A 20,858-nucleotide genomic window follows, 5' to 3' on the forward strand; every position below is an offset into this window, starting at 1 on the left:
GCCAGCTATAAACTATTTTAATCTACTGGAGCAATTAATCAATCTGTAAATAAGGATTTTCAAGAATCTTTTTTGAAAGTTTTTTTAGTAATTTACAATATATCCAGAGAGGTTGAATCACATTTATAAAAATCATTTCTCTAAAAAACAATAAAGAACATAATAACCTGGCTCCAGGTGTTTACCTTCTTCTTCAATTGGTAATATGCTGGTGTTTCTCCTCAAAGATAAAGAATCTTCATCTTCTTCATAATTTTCTTAAAATAAGAAAATTTTAGTAGTTATGTCTGTAATATAATCAAGCACTTGAATTTTTCAAACCCCACTTTATTTATTTGAACACCTAAATGAGAGTTTGCTTTTTGTAGGTAAACTTTTCATCAACCACATGTACTTAAAGTTCTGTTAATGGTACAAAGAAGTAATGAAGTTCTCCTGTGATTTGCTTCCCTCTCTCCTGGCCTGCAATTAGTAGTGTACAGCATAAATACCAGAATGGTCAACAGTCTGAGAGATGAAACACACTTTCAAACCAACAGCCTGACTTCTACCAATAAATACTTGCATCAGGGAGCTACATGAGGATTTCAGTAATTTTCAGAGATATCCATGTACAAACAGCTTATGAATGACATTTCTAAACGTGGAAATAGGAGTCTCATGGTCTACTGACTGAGCTAGCCAAGCCTACACATTGAATTAAAGTTGATTCCTTCAAGGAAAGGGTGGGCATTTAGAAACATTATGGGGGTCACACACATAATCTAGGCAGAACACATTTCCCCCTGAAGAGAAAATGTAGCAATGACATCCAAAAGCAAGGCAAGGACAGAAAGCAAATGACTGCACATGTTTCCAAAGGAGAAGCGGTGACTGAATAAACAGGATAGAATCTGCTTTATCCGGAAGCCCGTTCTATAGTTAATGGATGCACCTCTGCTTCCAGTTAATCCCAACTTTATTAAATTCCCTTTTTACTTGGTTCATAATGAATAGTTAAGACGAAAAGCGACTCTTTAAATAATTTCAGAATTAGAAAAAATACAAAATGATGTTAAGAGCCTAACTGAAAACCAGAGTCACGTGGCCTTACCTTTGCTTACGCTTGCATTAACAGGAGACAAAACTGCATCTTTTGTGATGTCCTCCCGTGACGCGAGCTCAGCGTCCTGCTTTGCTCCTCTCCTCATTAATGTCAGGTGAACGGTCTGTCCTGTGTGTCGCAACACCTCTACTGCTTGTTGATTGGTAAAACCCTGAAGGTTTGTGCCATCTACCTATGATAAGAACAAGACATGTTAAAAATAAAAGGACAGTTGTATTACCAACCCACGAAACACACGGTTACTGCTCGTCAGTGAGAACAAAATTGGGAATGAGTAGTCCCCTAGGTGGGGGGATGGGCTAAAACCTGTCTGGGGACCAGTACTGGCTCAGACGCACTGGAATCATGCAGGAGTGTTTCATCTGTTTTAATACAAACTAAGGGGTCTCATTTCCAGAAATTATGAGCCAGCGAGTCTAGAGAGGGGGCCGGGATTCTCCACCTTTTAAAATATTCTTTTATATTTCTTAGGGGATCCTAATGCACAGTCAAGTTTGGAAGTCAGTACTAGGCAGGATACAGAGGTATATAGAAGACAGTGAGGTAAGTGGTTACTGAGAGTGCTGATGAATTCCGAAATCATACTTACACTGGCTTTAAAAAAAGAAAGATGACAAAACTACCTTCCTTTTTATTTCTTTGCCTCTTCAAAAAATATTTTCCCTTTTTCTAGTTCACAAATGACAAAACACTTGACGGTGTCCCTGTGACCTTTCCAAACTACAGATATGATCCCATCACCCCACCCGGCCTTTCGTAGAACACTCCTTGAGACAATGCTCCAAATTCTCAACATGGCTTAGGATGGTCGTGTCAACCCCACCTCCCATCACCAACCTCATCTTGCACGATGCTGCCTATTTCTCTGCACTCCAGCCCCAGAGGATCATTTCCATTTCTCTGACCTGCAGTGCTCCCTTCAGCCGTGAGGTCTTTGCAAGTTCTGTTCCCTCAGTCTAGACTCTCTGGACAGCCTGCTCCAGCCCATGCTCTTTCTTATCTATTTACTTAGAAAACGCCCATAAGTACTTTAGATCTCAGTTCTATAGTTATTTCCACAATTAAGCTATCTTGATGCCCCTGACTTTAGTCAAAGTCCCCTTTACCATTTCTCCTTCACAGCACTTATCAGAAATTTAGTTTTACGTTTTCTGTCATTATTTGGTTTATTTCTGCATCCTCCAAGAGGACAGGCTCTGTATGTCATCAAAACACAGTGCTGGGAATTCCCTCACGGTCCAGTGGTTAGGACTCCACGCTCTCACTGCCAATGGCCCGGGTTCGATCCCTGGCCAGGGAACTAAGAGCCCACAGGCCGTGCGGCCACCAAAAAAAAAAAAAACAAAACAAAACAGTGCTGTTCACACAGTAGATATTCACAAATGAGAAATGAGAAACTGGCTCATACATCAAAGATTTCTTTGGAAAGCAAATTATATTTTTGAATAAATAAATGCAGATTATAACACTTTATTTTTAAAAATACATAAAATGTAAAAACAGTTTGGAAAACTGGAACAATAAATTTAATGTTGAAATTCAAAGTCACTGATATTCCTTTTGAATTGTGAAATGGCTATAAAATGGCTATTAAGTGTCATGCTTTTCTGAGCACAGTGCTGACCACATTAGGCACTCAGATATTTACTAAATGAATGAGAACTACAATAAAGACCTAGATCAGTGATCTCCAAGATGAAGTACCCTTACTGCAGAGGTTTTCTGGAAGAATATAATAAAACTCTTAATTAAACATATTTTAAATCTCATTTGTTTTATACACACACATATATAATACATACATTAACGATGCATATAAAACTATATAATACATATAAAACAACATATAGGGCTTCCCTGGTGGCGCAGTGGTTGAGAATCTGCCTGCCAATGCAGGGCACACGGGTTCGAGCCCTGGTCTGGGAAGATCCCACATGCCGCGGAGCAGCTAGGCCCGTGAGCCACAACTACTGAGCATGCGCGTCTGGAGCCTGTGCTCCGCAATAAGAGAGGCCGCGATAGTGAGAGGCCCGCGCACCGTGATGAAGAGTGGCCCCCGCTTGCCACAACTAGAGAAAGCCCTCGCACAGAAACGAAGACGCAACACAGCCAAAAAAAAAAAATAAATAAATAAATAAATAAATAAGTCAGGAGCGCTTTAAAAAAAAAAAAAAAAAACCTAACCCATGAAGGATTTTAAGTCCTTATAAAAAAAAAAAAAAAATATCATATATGAATCATATATCATATATGAATATATAGAGAGGAGAAAAGAGGAAGGAGAAAGGGGTAGTTTATAGATAGATAGATAGATACAGATTTTTTTTACCAATGGGGATATTCAATCAGAAACCTAGAGACCTCTGATCTAAATGATCAATTGGACTTTGGAAGTTACTTAAGTTTTGTATGATACTTTTGAGCTAAATGGCAACTTGCACATATGTGTCTAACACTCTCCTCTTTCCTCCCACCACCACCTTGTTGATTCCCTCTTGGAAAGACTAGTAAAAATATAATAACAGAGAAAACACCATAACAAAACTGGAAACAATGGAAGAAGACAAGTCCCTATACCAGTAACTTGGAGGAACTTCTATGAGGAATGGTCTGAACATGACGAGATTGAAGGCAGGTCAGCTGGATCTCTACATTTGAGGGAATAGTTTCTCTTGTCTGTAAGATGAAACTTCAGTAAAATCCAACAACTGCCCTTCATTAAAAGGAGGAAGTCACATGGTACATGTGGACCCTAACCAGTGATTCTAAAAACTACACCAAGTGCTAGAGGTCACACCAAGCTGGGAGCATGGGGCAGCACAGAATTACATATGTGCAGTGAAGTCACACTATGCACACACATGCATACGCACACAACCCCAACTAACTCCTGGTTACACAACACACACAGAAAACAATCTCTTACTATAGAGAGGCAACGTTCCCCATTGTGGTTTCCCGGTTTCCTCTCTATTCTATTAATCTACAAGTGAAACTGACTAAATTTAAACTTTCCCCTTCCTTCTTGCTTTGTCAATTCCTGAATTATTTGTACAAAAATCCATCTCTACTCCCTTTTGTACAAGCACAGTTCTCACTGAGATCTCTGAGAATAACTAAAGGTCACAAGAATAAAATACCACAGTCCAAAAGAAGGCAAGTGCCCTGAAGCATCGGTACAAACATCTTCCAATGAGACTGTCACTGCAGTGAACAGGAAAAAAGGTATTTTCTGAAACGTCCCTTCAAAGGAATTCATAATGGAATTCATTGATGGAAATAGGGATTATACGTACAAAGAAGGAACAAGTATCTACCAAAAAAGAAAAAGAAAACTGTTACAATGAAGGCAGTCAACAGGATTTTAAATACTGCAAAAACAAAGTCAAGGAATGGAAGAGAGGAATATGCAATTTTCCCATATTTCAGAGGACAAGAATAAATAGATAAAAATGGTCAGGGAAATAAGACTGAAGACATAATGTGGCTGATCTAGAAAATCAATATAATTGTGAAAAGAAATACAAGGAGAAGAGAATAATTGAGGAAAAAATAATCAAAGAAATGATTAGTAGATAAAGAAATCTGCCTCTATAAATCAGAGGTATATGAAAAACAAGGGGAAAAAAACTAACACCGGACATATCATGGTTAAATTCTTAGATTTCAAAAATCAAAAGAAAAAAATCTATCAGCATCTAGGCAACAGAGTGAGCAGGTTATCCTTTGTGAAAGAAATTACAAACCCAAAATTTTATATTCAGTGTTAACATATGTGAAAATGGAAATTATGTTTGAGATGCTATGATTATTTATATCCTATACCATGTTGTGAGATGGCCACCATGCAGAAATTTAAACTAACTGGTCAAGAATTATAATTTGTACACATTTAGGGCATAAATGGGCTGGGTTGTTAGAGATTAGGAAAAATTTAAAGGAGGTTTGTTTTGTTTTTTTCTAGAGAGAAGAGTGCTGTAAGTCCCCACTCCACCTAGATGTTTAGCCTTTGACCACAAGTCAGAAGAGCTGTGTCACATGTTGTAGGGAAGAAGGTAGTAGATTGTGTCTAGCTCTGTAAGGAGATTAAGGGAGAGGCTGTTTAACTGCTCTGAAAGTGAAGCAAGAGAAAATTGCTATTATGTTGAGAACTGCTCAACAGCCTAACTCTGTCTGGGCACAGACCAGAAGGGGACCACACACACACACAGAGACACAGACACAGACACACACACACACACACACACACACACGGGACAGCCAGGCTGGAGCCATCTTGAAACCTACCCAAGAGTACCCCTAGGGAATAATGGTACCCCAAAGAGAGAATCTATGGAGCAGAATGCTGAGAAACCAGGGCCAAAGGGAAGAAGAGTCAGTCAGATGAAAAAACTCCACCATCTGTCATGGAAAGTTCAAATATCTCCACAAGGATCTCTCAGGAATCCAAGAAGGAACCCTAAATGACAGTCGGTTTTGAATATCCTCCAGGTTCACTCAGTACAAAGCCATCTTACAACAGTGTCAGTCAAGGATGAAGTGTCTAACGTGTCTTACTGTCTTTTCCTCTCTTCCTTCTCTCACCTTTTACACTGGTGAGAGTCAGAAAGCACAATGAGAAGGTGAGGCAGGAAAAAAAAAGCTAGGTAGGGAAGACATACTGGAGAGTGCATTCTCTATCCCTACGTAAGCCATCAGTTCATAGCAGGCTTCTGGGAGGCCAGGGAGGCAGCCTGAAATTAGATTATTATTTAGGATGGGAAATTTTTAATACTAAATTGGGGTTGTATTTGGTGATTTTTGATTGGCCATAAGGCATTTTACTCTCTAAGAACAATGTGTAAGTCAGGGCACTAGCCTAAGATTTCTTCCAGGGAAAAGGGAAGACCCTTCCCTATAAAAAAATTAAAAGAGAGCTGATGACAAAATTTCCAAGGTTGTTTAAGATTATTCCCCCTAAGTCTTCCTTATGCAAAGTCTATGTTATCCCCAGCCAAATCATCCAAGTGTGCAAAGGCAACAGAAGAGGTTATCAGACAGAAAAGGTTCAGAAAGTCTACCAACACATTCTTTCATTTAAAATTTACTAAAAAAACACTTTAGCTGACTAAGAGATTAATCAGATTTAAAATTCAACATAAGAAAATAGTGGCATACAAGATCCAGTGCTGAGTAATAAAATAAGTAAAATTCAAATCTAAATAATACTATTACAGCAAAGTCAAATGTTTCAAGTCTTGATCCATAAAAGATATCCAAAGTGGTGTGTAATACAGTTATTTATATTAGCAAGAAACTATAAACAACATAACGCTCCATGAATAAGGGTTACTTAAGTATATTATGACAGATTTATATGTGCTGATAAGACTATACCTCCCAGGTATATTTCTAAGTAAAATAAACAATAAAAAGGTATAAACTAATATGATTCTTTTAAATGTAGATACATGGAAATTTTCTGAAAATTTAAATCATAAACTATTAAGAGTGGTTTCTATGAGAAGGGTTTTTTTAAGCCATGTTCAAATTTTATATTCTTTAGACTTCAAAGACAAAAATCAATCTAAGAGAAATAAACATGTTATTTACTCTCAGGGTAGTAAAGAAAAGGAGAAAAATCGCAACTCTGAGGTGCCATAAAAATTCTTAAAATGCACAGAACTTAGGCTGTAAGTTTTCATCTCCAATAGATTTTTATGGCTCAATTTTTAAATTCAGTTTCACTAAGAAAAATCGAATGTATATGATTTTGTCTACTTAGTAGCAATAAAGTTCATTATGTAAAGGAAAAAAACCACATTTTTCCCTTTTTTTGAAAACCTGATGACCTGAATTTAAAAATATATTCCTTACACAAATGTCAGAGATGGTAGGTACTAGCACAGAAGAAGTTGCTATAATGGAATAATTACGGACTTTTAAACCTAGACTTCGGTTCAAATTTCTCAGTATCTTCATCTGTAATATGAGAATAATGGTACCCACTTTCCCAAAATTACAGCGCATGGCACTCTGTACTGGAAAGATACTCAGAAACTGGTACTATTATTAATAAAGTGAAGAGGTGATTAATAAACATGAAAACCCCAAGCCCCATGGGAGCAGTTTCTGATCAACATAATTACACCCATCATACATATGAGACAAGGTCACCAAAACCTAAATCAGGGCTCAGGCCATCTCTGATCCCTCAATATCACAGGAAGAGAGTTAAGAGGTGGCTTCAGACCCAATTGTACCAGAGACAAAAGTGCTGTGGAACTAGGTGCAATGGCAGTAAATTGCCTATGTGCTATCTCAAGGAGAGATCCAACATCCTTATAACGTGCAGTGCAGATACCGCAATTAACAGGTGCAATAAGTAAGGGGAGAAATCCTAGTTAGAACAAATGGAAAAGCCCAGCTCCTTAGCACACTCAATCTAGCTGGCCAAGCCCTCCTCCAACATGGCCTATACCTATACACACATACAAAACTTGGGACTATTAACAAAGTCACAGAATACCAAAGGCAACACTTGATACCTTTCCTTATTTATCAACATATGCTTGTTTAATATTTTTTTAAATCAGATGTTAATTCTATACTGCTTTTATCAAGGATCTCTGTATACCAATCTAAAAAAATGAGTATATGAGTTTATCTAATGACAAGGTTGATCAACTTTAAAAAAAAATAGTCCTTTTATTAAATAATTCCTATACAGAATACCAATATATAATGTGGGAAAAAAAGTCTCTATTCCCCGTCCCATAATGTCTACAGTGAAACTCTAGGGGTCAACAGAGCACAATTTGTAAAACAGGAATCTTATAACAAAAGAGTTAATGTTTCAAAATAATACATCCTCAAAATAGTAGGAAATAATTTCTTAATCTTCTCACCACCTCAACAATTACAAAATAAAAACAGAGTATAGTTCCAAATAGCTGCTGCTAGGACAAAATTGAAAAAAAAAATCAAACACAGCAGCTGTGAAAAGCAACTAGTGTGAAGAACTAGTGTGAAGAACTTTCCTACCCGTATCTCAAAAGCCCACAAGATGATGGTATTTTGCACAAAATTAATGCATGATCAAAAGTACTGCATGATGTTCCTTAAAAGTCGAGGTGCTTCCAACTTTGAAGTAAGAGAATGTTGCTAAAAATTAAAAATCATAACATTGATGACAGCAAAGACAGTGATTTTATTGAAAGCAAGAAAATACTTCAGAAGAAGGGTGCTTCCGCTTTTGAGTCAAAAATTTCCTTTCGCACTGATCTTGTCTAAGCAAAATTATATTTGAGATTCCACTTATATAAGAATGAAAATAATGACAAGCTTGAAAGGAAGCTTTTGTGAGACTTAAATGTGTAATCATTTCAGACCCTCAATAAATATTTGCTTAATTAAACTGTACTTATGTGCCAAGCATACTATGTATTTTAAATAAATAACTCATTTGGTTTTCCTAAAAATCATACAAGGGAAGTGTCTTTATCCCAATTTTGTAGGTTAAGGAATCTTGCTTCTTGCTAAATGGTTAAACATGGAATTATATGATCCAGCATCTCCACTCCTAAGTATACACCCAGGAGAAATGAAAACATACATCCACACAAAAGTTTGTACATGAATGTTCACAGTGGCATTGTCCGTAATAGCCAAAAAGTGGAAACAACTCAAATGTCCATCAACTAATGAATGGATAAATAAAATGTGGTATGTCTATACAATGGAATATTATTCAGCTATAAAAAGAAATTAAGAATTGATACATGCTACAACATAGATGAACCTTGAAAACATCATGCTAAGCAAAAGAAGCAAATCACAAAGGACCACCTATTGAATGATTCCATTTACATGAAATGTCCAGAACAGGCAAATCTATTGAGATAGGAAGTAGATTGGTAGTTGTGTAGGGCTGGGAGGATGGAGGAATTAGGGAGTAACTGCTAATGGGATGGGGTTTCTTTTAAAGGTAATGAAAATGTTCTAAAATTGATTGTGATCATGAACGCACAACTGTAAATATACTAAAAGTTTCTGAATCATACACTTTAAATGGGCGAATTGTATGTTCTGTGAGTTATATCTCAAGAATGCTGGTTTTTAAAAAAGCTTTCTATTGGATTCAAATATATAGCCTGGGGGGCAAGTACATTAGCTATATATTCAATTTTTACTTCTTTATCAGATATGGATTTAGAATATGTATATATTCACTCTCTCCCTCTCCTTTTCCTCCAAAATAAAAAAAGTAAAGTAGTTAATTTTCATTGTATGTTAAAATAGAGATACAACAGGAAAGCTCTTTTTTAGGTGGCACGCACAACTTGGTCTTTAGAGCAGATTTCAAGAGGTAAACAGGTGTAGTTAGTAGTTTTATAGAACAAAGTTCAAGAACAGTCACAGAGTTGCAATGTAGAAGCAAAGAGCAGAGACTGATAAAGGACATCTCTATCTTTTTGTTAAATGTGAAAGAAAACACAAAACATAAAATTTACTGTCTTATCCATTTTTAAGTATATAGTTCAGTAGTGTTAAGTATATTCATGTTGTCATACGATACATCTCCAGAACATTTTCATCTTGCAAAACTGAAACTATACCCACTGAACAACTTCTCCCCATTTCCCCCTCTAACCAGCCCCTCACATCAACTGTTCTACTTTCTGTTGCTATGACTTTTTGTGCCTGGCTTATTTCACTTAGCATAATGTTCTCAAGGTTTTGTTGTAGAATGTGACAGAATTTGCTTCTTTATAAGACTAAATAATATTTTGTTGTATGTATATACCACATTTTGTTTATCCATTCATCTGCAGATGGACCTCTGGGTCACTTACTCATCTTAGCTCTTGTGAATAATGCTGCAGTGAACAAGGACTCTTCTATCTTAACTACTATTAAGATCCCAAGGCGAAAAAAGAGACTTCATTACACATAAACAAATATATATTAAGATAAATCAACATTCCCCAAAATGTACTCCAAAGAATATTAATATATGCTTGAGGGAAGAAAGAACATGATTACAAAAGTTTAGGAACCTCTGAAGTAAAAGAGTTAAACAAGTTTCTTTACTGGGAAACTTCTCAGTTTTTGAGTTTTCAATGTGCATTGTGGATCCCTAAGAAACGATATCACAGGCAGTTTTTCCTAAACTTATTTAACCAGAAAGCCCTTGATGCAGGGTCTCTGGGATTCATGTTCTGAGAAGTAGTTAGGGTAGTCCAGTTTCCACTGAACACTGAACTGAAAGTTGGATTCTTTTTATACTACCTTGAATAGCTATATGGTCAAAACATACTAATGTTACTAGGATACAATTACGAGCTTGATCTAATCAAGAGGATCTGGCTTTATTTCTTTTATTCCTTTATAGTCTTACAGCTAAAAGGAGCCCTGGTCATGGTGCCAACAAAAATAGTGTCATTCTGCTGATGTAAAAAAATGCACACAACCCAATTGCAGATTCAAGTACACTAAAAGTGATAATGTCTGGTCTTTAGTTTTGGAGCATCTGCAGCTAAAATACAAGTATGAGTATTAATGTACCAAACTCATTAAAACCAGAAAGCAGATGTACCAGCAGTTATTCAAGAAAGTGTCCCACCTTTAGAAATGGCATCAATAAAGCTTCTATGCAGTGCTCTGACTTCCACAGAATAATGAGTAATTGTGATGACAGCTCAAACCACCAAAGCTTCAATTAGTATAGAGCGACCTGTAGTTCTCAAAGCTGCGTGAACCAGGAGAATGCATCTCTCAACCATGAAAATCAACAAAGCTGTTATTAAATGTGTACTTACTGCTATAATTTGGTCTCCAATTTGGATTCTTCCATCATGTTCAACAGCACTGCTCTTTGTAATGCTCTTTACAAAGATTCCTGAAGGTTCTAAGATTAGAAATAGGTTTGTTTTTGCTTTGTTTTGCTTTACTATTTACAAAGCACACTCAAACAATACCCATCCTCCATTCTCCAAATATAAAATCCTAATTCTGCACAGATTTTAAATCAACCAACCACACAAAGAAACCCACTAGTAGAAACTTACGCTACAGAAAAAGACAATGGTTTTGTCTGTCTGAAATAAAATAACAGAGTCGCCTGCACTAAATTATTCCTAAGGAAGACTTCCATCAGTTTATGACAATCTGAAAATACATTATGTTGATTCAATATTTCATAAGACAAAGATATTGGAGGCAATTGCCAAGATGAAAGATATAGAATATTAATGTTTAAAAACTACCTAATTTTTTATCTCCAATGTAACCAGCAATGGTAATTCCTAATCCTTGGACATTTTTAGTGAGTTCTACATCAAATGTCTCATTTTCTTCACTTTTCTGAGTAGAAGCATCAACCTAAAATAAAATTGATAAATAAATATACACATAAACATGTAAACAAACAAGATAATCTTTTTTAAGCCACAATCTTTAGAAATAATATGATGTAATTGGGTGTTAGAGAACTCAGCTAGAAAATTATAGAGTAGGATTACTCCTTCAATCTTGACAACTTGGACTGAGCATCACATTTTTACTCAGAAGGAATGTCAAGAGTAGAGCTGAACACCCCCAGCAGAGAAATATATTATTGTCTGCGCATGCAAAATGTAAAAAATTAAACAGTTTCTTATTAACAAATTCTATTTTCAGGGATGGCTCATCTTCAGTTTTGAAGAAGTTAGGATGTAATACAGTTAAAATAACTCATACTTTGAATCCACATCAACAAGTTCAAATCTAGCTTTGCCACTGAATTTTTCTAAGCATCACTTTGCTCAACTGTCTATCAGGAATAAGAACAAGTCCAGCTAACAATTACTGAGCAGTTTCTATATAACAGACACCTGTCATGTCTCAATTCATTTACTCCTTAGAATAAGCCTATGAGGTAGGTACAATTACTGTCAATTTTTCTCTGGGGAAACTGAGGAACACAAACTTTTCCAAGGACAAACAGCAATCTAGTAGAGGCAGAATTCAAATGTAGGTAGGCTGGTTGCAGAACCCCTGCTCTTAAAAGCTGCACAGTATGTAAATTCCTCCTAGAATGTAGGGGCCATACTGCCCACTCAAGACATGCTGTTATTACTATCTTAAGTTGAAAGCTGATTCTAACACCATGAATGTGAATCTATCCTCCAGATATACTATTAATGGACTGATGATTATTTTGAAAGCCAGTGAAATGTACCAAACAGCTAATTAAAACTATCCTTGTATTTGCTTGATAAATTCAAACTTTAATACAAAAAGCTTTTTAGAAGGAAAGAATGCCTTTCCACATTGATTTCCTTCATTCCTGGAGTGGTACCTGAAAGCAGATTTCTCTAATATGTAGACTTGTTATTATGTATTGGACTGAAGGGCAAGGCTCCCTGAATAAAGCATGAATGAACTAGCTCAGTAAGTCATCAATAAGTTGTTGGCATTATATGCTAGTGTGGTGTCAGCAGATTCCACAGAGAACCCTAGGAAGATAACAGAAGAATGAAGTCTTTGGTTTGAATGGACATGCAGGTTGGGGTGAGATGGTAATGCTTTCTGATTTTCTTTAAGCACACTCTGTATCTCACTGATAAGTCACCTAAATGAGATATAATTTTATAGTAAAGTTTTATTTTTTTCATTGCACATAATTATCTGTGCAAACTTAGCAAAAGTTTAAAGTTTAGATAATTACAAGAAAATGACAGGATGAAATCTGCTTCAATTGAAACAAATGTGTCTTCTATTTTTAATAAGACTTATGCAAGTGCTATTTTAGAGGGTGGCAATTTGACTATCGAATGGTTTTAAAAGGGGCACAAGCTTCACAAATGATGATATGCACAGAATAGATACTTTTCTAAGCTTTCAATTACATCAAGTGGTTTTTGGTATTGCATTCATTTATATATTGCTGAATAAAATGTTTTGTTTACCACAAAAGAATGCCATTTAAATACTTTCATAAACAGGCTTTCTTTCTTTACTTCTTTCTCCCTGCAAAAAATAGCAATGAAACTCAATCCTAAAAACAACAGAATCATGGAAATTTCAAGTGTTCTAATAAAGTTTTAAAGGGCTTGTGGAAGAGGTTAGAATATTAAAAAAAAGAATTTGTAGCAACTGTTTAGAAAATAACTGTTTTTAGATCTATAAGAAAGGAATGTAGAACTTGCATTTGCTATGAAGCTCATATAGAAATTGGTCGTAATTCTCTTCTTACATATTTAAGAAATTTCTGGATAAAATTATTTTGTTGATATTTAATCCACTATCATCTTGTGACCTGAACTATTTGAGATAACCATTACATTATAATAATTTTGAAACATTCTAGCTTTTTTCATATCAAGTTAAGAACAAAGATGGAATGCTCTGCCTATGAATACAGCTTTTGTTACAACCCTGAAAGCATAACTTTTCTCTAAAAAAAATTATATAACTGGGTCAAGAATAGCGACTTATTACAAATCTGATAACAATTATATGACATACCTGAAAACAACAATGAAAGGTTTTAGTAAGCTTTATTTATCCACCTTGCCCACAAAAAAGACACTAAGAAGCAAGGTGTTGAAAGGGCATGATTGGAACTTACAGCCCACCTTACAGAAACACTTCTAAATAAGAAAAAGATAGAATTAAATGTTTTAGGTATTAGTAGTAAATAATTCTTTAAAATTTATCCATACTTCAAAATATTTTCCTCATAAATGTGCTTAGAGAAAAATCAAAAACAGTAATCTAGAATTTTTAAGCAATCTATCTTTCATCTGTTAGATATTATTCCTATTTAATAAACTATTATTAGTGCTGAAACATCATTACATTTGAATTTTGTTTCATTCTTTAGCACTAATACACTAACATTAATAAGTCTAGTTTCGGACTTCCCTGGTGCTGCAGTGGTTAAGAATCCTCCTGCCAACGCAGGAGACACGGGTTCAAGCCCTGGTCTGGGAAGATCCCACATGCCACGGAGCAACTAAGCCCGTGCGCCACAAGTACTGAAGCCCACGTGCCTAGAGCCCGTGCTCCGCAACAAGAGAAGCCACCACAAAGAGAAGCCTGACACTGCAACGAAGGGTAGCCCGGCTCGCCGCAACTGGAGAAAGCCCACGCACAGCAACAAAGATCCAACAGAGTCAAAAATAAATAAATAAATAAATTTTTAAAAAAATAATAATAAGTCTAGTTTCTAAATAAACACCACTGTCATCTAAGTGCTACAGTCTATGACTTTCCCATTAACTGCTTTTATCTCCTTACCCGCATCTCTGGTGTAGAAGATGGGGATGAGGAAAGCGTGATGCCCAAAGAGGTGGGCACCGTTGGTTCTTCCATGGCACCTCTTGCAATCATCAATTTGACTCTATTTCCACACTGTCTGAGGACCTGGGCTACTTGCTCACTGCTCATTCCTGCTAGATCTGTGTCACCAATTTTTAGAATGTGGTCTCCACTGCATAATCGCCCATGCTGAATAAAAAGGGATTGATTAGTCAGATTGTTGTTGTTATTATTATTTACTTCATCAGAGAAATCCCTCATTTAGAGGGAACGGGAGTAATAACAAAAAAAGAGCTATTACATGAATTACCAATCATGGTACATTAAACATGTGGTTGTAATGTTAACTGTCTTTTGAAGCATCCTAACTTCATTAAATGTGATATAAGTAAATGAAACTCATAAATATTCTTTAAATCAATAATTGATATGAGCTTTTCAATTTGATGTCTACCCACTCGATGCAAGAAAGCGCTAGTCTTTCTGTGAATTTTTTGAGGGATACAATAAAGAGAAAATGCCATAAGGAAAGATGAAGTATAACTCACTTCACAAATATATATAACTCAGAATACAGTATCAACCACAAAAAAGCACTGAGTTAATACCACAATTTTCTGCCTTGCCATTTCAATTATAAACATCCCTAAAAAACTCATTTGCAGATGAAATCTTTGTGAGACTTAAATTCACATAAACCAGGGAAGTGAACAGCAGTCTGGTAAGCCTCCATACAGGCACTGTCCACTAGAACTTTCTGCAGTGATGAAATGTTCTGCATTGTCCAATATGGAAGCTACAAGCAACATATTGCTCTAGAGCACTTGAAATATAGCTCGTCTAATGGAGGAACTGGGGTGGTAATTTTATTTAATTTTAATTAATTCAAATTTGAATTTAAAAAGTGATATGTGGCCAGTACCTACAGTATTAGACAGTGCAGCTCTATACACAAGGTAAAGCTGATTTATCACAAGCCTGTCAAATAGAGAAATTTCACTGGATACTGCATGATACTGGCTAACGTTTAAAAGGAAGAAAACGCACATACTATTGAGTTACTCTCAATAATTGATAAGGTTACCTCTATTGATAAGGCTGCCCATAAATCTGCCTTTCATTTGCCAATATGAAAAATATTTGATGCACGTGACTTAAGTTCAAATACACGTGCAAAAGCAAACAGCTTTATATACAAAACATTATAACCAAGGCAAAAGAGACACTCGAACTTGTCAAATTAAAACGTAAATCATAATTAGTAACTTTACAATTTTCTCACATACGCTCCAACAACTTTACATAGCATAAATGGCAGTGCTTTAATGAACTACTCTAAGAGATAAAAACAGGCTGTACTTCATATACCAAGATGACACCAGTGACCCGTCACTAAAGGGACAAGATGAATCTTGTTTTTCTCCCCCTCAGTAATGAAGTATTCTTTTTTCCATAATACCTTGTGGCTATAAAACAGATGAGTAGGCTTATAAACGTGATTTACAATCATAAAATAAAGGATATATACCTCTACAATGATCAAAACCACAACCTGGGCTTTAGTCTGTGATTCTAAAGAGTCTTAAGATCACTGTCTGTAACTGTAACTGAAAATCAAGGTCTCTCTTGAAATGTATTTCTCCCCAGGTCTAAGAAAAACATTTTACATACAAACTCAGCAAAATAGAAGATTCTGACATTGTCTAAAGCCAAAGTCTCTTCTTTCTAACAGAAATGTAAAAGATGAAGGTGTATTTTTGATAAAACATAAAAAATCTGCTGGAGTGGCTTACCTGATCAGCTACTCCTCCAGGCAGGATGGTTTTCACGATCACACCAGTTGCTTTTCCTCCTACAATGCCAAATCCCAGACCAGAGCCGTCATTTACCAATTCAATAGTCTCCACGTGCTGCCAGTGAACCTGAAAACAAAGCCCTCATATGAATTTGTAAACATTTTACGAAAAACTAAGATTTTTATTACAGTTGACATCTCTATGAATATTATTTTGTGATTAGTATTAAATAACTAAGTGCAGACATAATAATGAGCTTTAACAGGGTCCCTTTTATTTAGTATACTTCTCTTTCAACATGTTGTTACTGCTACTGACATAACCATTCTTGAAATTATCAATGTATCATTATAGTGACTGCATTTAACCAGGTAAAGAGAGATTTGCAAGATCCTTTGTAGCACTTAAAAAAAAAAAGGGATGATCAAGGAAAAACTGTTAGCTGTTAAAAACTTCTTCTGCATAAACCCTATTGCACAAGATTCCAAACGAAATGACCTCTTAAAGTCACTGACAGCTGTCAGTGACTTTACAAAGCAAAATCAAGATTTTATTTGCTTACCAATAGAGTCAAATTTTTTTTTCCTTTTTTCTTTTTTTTAAAGAGCTCGTACTCTGATAAGATCAATAAGATTGGTTGTTTTTTTTTTTAATTTATTTTTTGGCTGCACAGCATGGCATGAGGGATTTTATTTCCCAGATCAGGGATCAAACCCAGGCCCTTGGCAGTGGAAGTGCGAAGTCTTAACCAGTGGACCGCCAGGGAAGTCCCTAGAGTAAACTTTTTTAAGGGACTAAATTTTTTTTTTTTTTTTAAGGAATGATGTCAAGTAAAAAGGCTACATAAAGAAAGGTAACAATCCCATTCACCATTGCAACAAAAAGAATAAAATACCTAGGAATAAACCTACCTAAGGAGGTAAAAGACCTGTGCTCAGAAAACTATAAGACACTGATGAAAGAAATCAAAGATGACACAAACAGATGGAGAGATATACCATGTTCTTGGATTGGAAGAATCAATATTGTGAAAATGACTATACTACGCAAAGCAATCTACAGATTCAATGCAATCCCTATCAAATTACCAATGGCATCTTTTACAGAACTAGAACAAAAACTCTTATAATTTGTATGGAGACACAAAAGACCCCGAACAGCCAAAGCAATCTTGAGGGAAAAAAATGGAGCTGGAGGAATCAGACTCCCTGTCTTCAGAATATACTACAAAGCTACAGTAATCAAGACAACATGGGGCTTCCCTGGTGGCACAGTGGTTGAGAATCTGCCTGCCAATCCAGGGGACACGGGTTCGAGCCCTGGTCTGGGAAGATCCCACATGCTGTGGAGCAACTAGGCCCGTGAGCCACAACTGCTGAGCCTGCGTGTCTGGAGCCTGTGCTCCGCAACAAGAGAGGCCGCGATAGTGAGTGGCCCCCACTTGCCGCAACTAGAGAAAGCCCTCACACAGAAACGAAGACCCAACACAGGCATGCATAAATAAATAAATAAATAAATAAATAAAATTAAAAAAAAAAAAAAAAGACAATATGGTACTGGCACAAAAACAGAAATATAGATCAATGGAACAGGACAGAAAGCCCAGAGATAAACCACGCACCTATGGTCAACTAATCTATGACAAAGGAGGCAAGGATATACAATGGAGAAAAGACAGTCTCTTCAGTAAGTGGTGCTGGGAAAACTGGACAGCTACATGTAAAAGAATGAAATTAGAACACTCCCTAACACCATACACAAAAGTAAACTCAAAATGGATTAAAGACCTAAATGTAAGACTGGACACTATAAAACTCTTAGAGGAAAACACAGGAAGAACACTCTTTGACATAAATCACAGCAAGATCCTTTTTGACCCACCTCCTAGAGGAATGGAAATAAAAACAAAATAAACAAATGGAACAGAATGAAACTTAAAAGCTTTTGCACAGCAAGGGAAACTATAAACAAGATGAAAAGACAACCCTCAGAATGGGAGAAAATATTTGCAAATGAATCAACGGACAAAGGATTGATCTCCAAAACATATAAACAGCTCATGCAGCTCAGTATTAAAAAAACAAACAACCCAATCCAAAAATGGGAAGAAGACATAAATAGACATTTCTCCAAAGAAGACATACAGATGGCCAAGAAGCACATGAAAAGCTGCTCAACGTCACTAATTATTAGAGAAATGCAAATCAAAACTACAATGAGGTATCACCTCACACCGGTCAGAATGGGCATATCAGAAAATGTACAAACAACAAATGCTGGAGAGGGTGTGGAGAAAAGGGAACCCTCCTGCACTGTTGGTGGGAATGTAAATTGATACAGCCACTATGGAGAACAGTATGGAGGTTCCTTAAAAAACTAAAAATAGAACTACCATATGACCCAGCAATCCCACTACTGGGCATATACCCTGAGGAAACCATAATTCAAAAAGATACCTGTACCACAATGTTCACTGCAGCTCTATTTACAGTAGCCAGGACATGGAAGCAACCTAAATGCCCATCGACAGACGAATGGTTAAAGATGTGGTATGTACATACAATGGAATATTACTCAGCCATTAAAAGGAATGAAATTGGGTCATTGGTAGAGGCAAGGATGGACCTAGGGACTGTCATACAGAGTGAAGTAAGTCAGAAAGAGAAGAACAAATATCGTATATTAACGCATATATGTGGAATCTAGAAAAATGGTACAGATGAACCAGTTTGCAAGGCAGAAATAGAGACACAGATGTAGAGAACAAACGTATGGACACCAATGGGGAAAGCGTGGCGGGGGTGGTGGTGGTGGGATGAACTGGGAGATTGGGATTGACATGTATACACTAATATGTATAAAATAGATATCTAATAAGAACCTGCTGTATAAAGAAAAATAATAAAATTTTTTAAAAAAAATTTTTTAGAAGCCATAAACTTAATCATAATTACATAAAAAATATTCCAGGCCACAGAGAGATACAACAAAAAGGGAAAAACCCAAGAAGTACAAAGAATCTACAGGAAGTGCGAACCCATACAAAACCTTAAAGAACTAGAAAAATACGTTCTGTTCTTCTTGAAAATTTGATGTACTCACCGGATTAGAGTGAGCTGAAATTGTGCTGGCCGCAGATGGAGAACGGGAAACTATGGGGCTGATGAGCTGAGGCAATGAGCCTCTGGCAATAACCAGCTTGACAGTATCTTTGGCTTTCTGCAGGATGCTGATGGCCTGCTGATGTGTAATTGTCTGATCAAGTGCCTGTCCGTTAATAGCAAGGATCTGATCAGTTTCCTTCAATCTTCCATCTCTAAGAATGAAAAAGGGGGTAAAAGATAACTAACAGCTCTCAAAAAAATGACAGCTTCTTCGGCATGCATTTTCAGGTTATTTTTAATTCTATTTTCTCATGTCCACACTATGAAAGCTTTTTCCTGCAGCTGCACTTCTAAAAATATTTTTTCTATTTCTTTAATTTAGTATGTATATGAGATGGTGTTTACTATTGTGCCCAATCATTATGCTGTACACCTTAAACTCACATACTGCTGTATGTCAATTATGTCAAAATAAAAATGGAAGGGAAAATATATATGCTTTGGCTCCAGTTGACCTACCCCTAATCAACCCCTCCCAGTTAAAAGCGCCTTCTTTTCAGCTACCCACTCAACCTATACATTGTATTTTAGATGTTCCTATCCTCTACAAATGAAAGCAAAGATGTATATATTTACTTGTTGCTTTGAGTATATTAATAAAATATTGCTCAAATTATCATAGGCCATTTGTATACTTTTCTACAAAGTAATTTTAAAATCTAATCAAAAAGAGCCCATTTAATAGCAATGAGAGTACTGTCCTAGTCAAATTTTTCTTTCCTTACTAAAAAATGATTAAGTTACGACTATATTTAAAAGTAACTCTCCTTTCAAAGGACTTTCTTTTTATCGTAGCAATGTTAAGAATTTAATGATTTCTAAAAACTAGTTAATAACAGATTGTATTCAGTTTTTTGTCTGTTTTTGTTCATTTTTGTTCCTTGAAATTCTCCCAAGGTGAGCAGTACCTTCTGAATGCGGTATCAAAAACAGAAAAGAGGGCTTCCCTGGTGGCGCAGTGGTTAAGAATCTGCCTGCCAATGCAGGGGACACGGGTTCGAGCCCTGGTCTGGGAGGATCCCACATGCCGCGGAACAACTAAGCCCGTGCGCCACAACTACTGAGCCTGCGCGTCTGGAGCCTGTGCTCCGCAACGGGACAGGCCGCGACAGTGAGAGGCCTGCGCACTGCGATGAAGAGTGGCCCCGGCTCACCGCAACTGGAGAAAGCCCTTGCACAGAAACGAAGACCCAACACAGCCAAAAATTAATTAATTAATTAATTGATTTAAAAAAAACAGAAAAGACACAGTGACAGTCTCACCTGTGGGCCACACTGCCCTCCTGGATCTCCTGCACAAATATCCCCAGTTCTCCCCGGTTTTCACTCCTCAGTCCCACAACACTGAACCCAAGGCCTCCACATGGAGGTTTGAGGAGCTCAAAAACTTCTATTTGGCGACCCTGTTCAGGAAAAAAAGCAAGAAATACAATTAAATGCAAATCACTGCACTTGCAATCATCTTATTAGTGGCATTAATCTGTTCTTTAAGAAAAAAAGAAATTAAAA

At 36.4% G+C, this 20,858-nt stretch overlaps 1 protein-coding gene across 19 annotated transcripts in view; it reads right to left on the bottom strand.

Annotated features, from left to right (window-relative positions):
• The window catches only part of MPDZ (multiple PDZ domain crumbs cell polarity complex component), a 355,494-nt gene that overhangs the window by 90,861 nt on the left and 243,775 nt on the right, over window positions 1–20,858 (bottom strand). For 13 of the 19 annotated variants that reach the window (XM_082470785.1, XM_082470784.1, XM_082470776.1 and 10 more), the window contains 8 exons: window positions 20,613–20,752; window positions 19,288–19,501; window positions 16,183–16,311; window positions 14,369–14,578; window positions 11,353–11,467; window positions 10,906–10,994; window positions 1,094–1,277; window positions 168–257 (listed from right to left, as the gene is read on the bottom strand). In XM_082470785.1, the coding sequence (XP_082326911.1) occupies window positions 168–257; window positions 1,094–1,277; window positions 10,906–10,994; window positions 11,353–11,467; window positions 14,369–14,578; window positions 16,183–16,311; window positions 19,288–19,501; window positions 20,613–20,752 (1,171 nt within the window). The remainder of the gene's footprint in view (window positions 1–167; window positions 258–1,093; window positions 1,278–10,905; window positions 10,995–11,352; window positions 11,468–14,368; window positions 14,579–16,182; window positions 16,312–19,287; window positions 19,502–20,612; window positions 20,753–20,858) is intronic. The other 6 variants (XM_082470786.1, XM_082470790.1, XM_082470788.1 and 3 more) reach the window with 1 other exon arrangement.

This window comes from Balaenoptera physalus (assembly GCF_965194825.1).
Source record: "Balaenoptera physalus genome assembly, chromosome: 7".
Taxonomy (NCBI): Eukaryota; Metazoa; Chordata; class Mammalia; order Artiodactyla; family Balaenopteridae; genus Balaenoptera; species Balaenoptera physalus.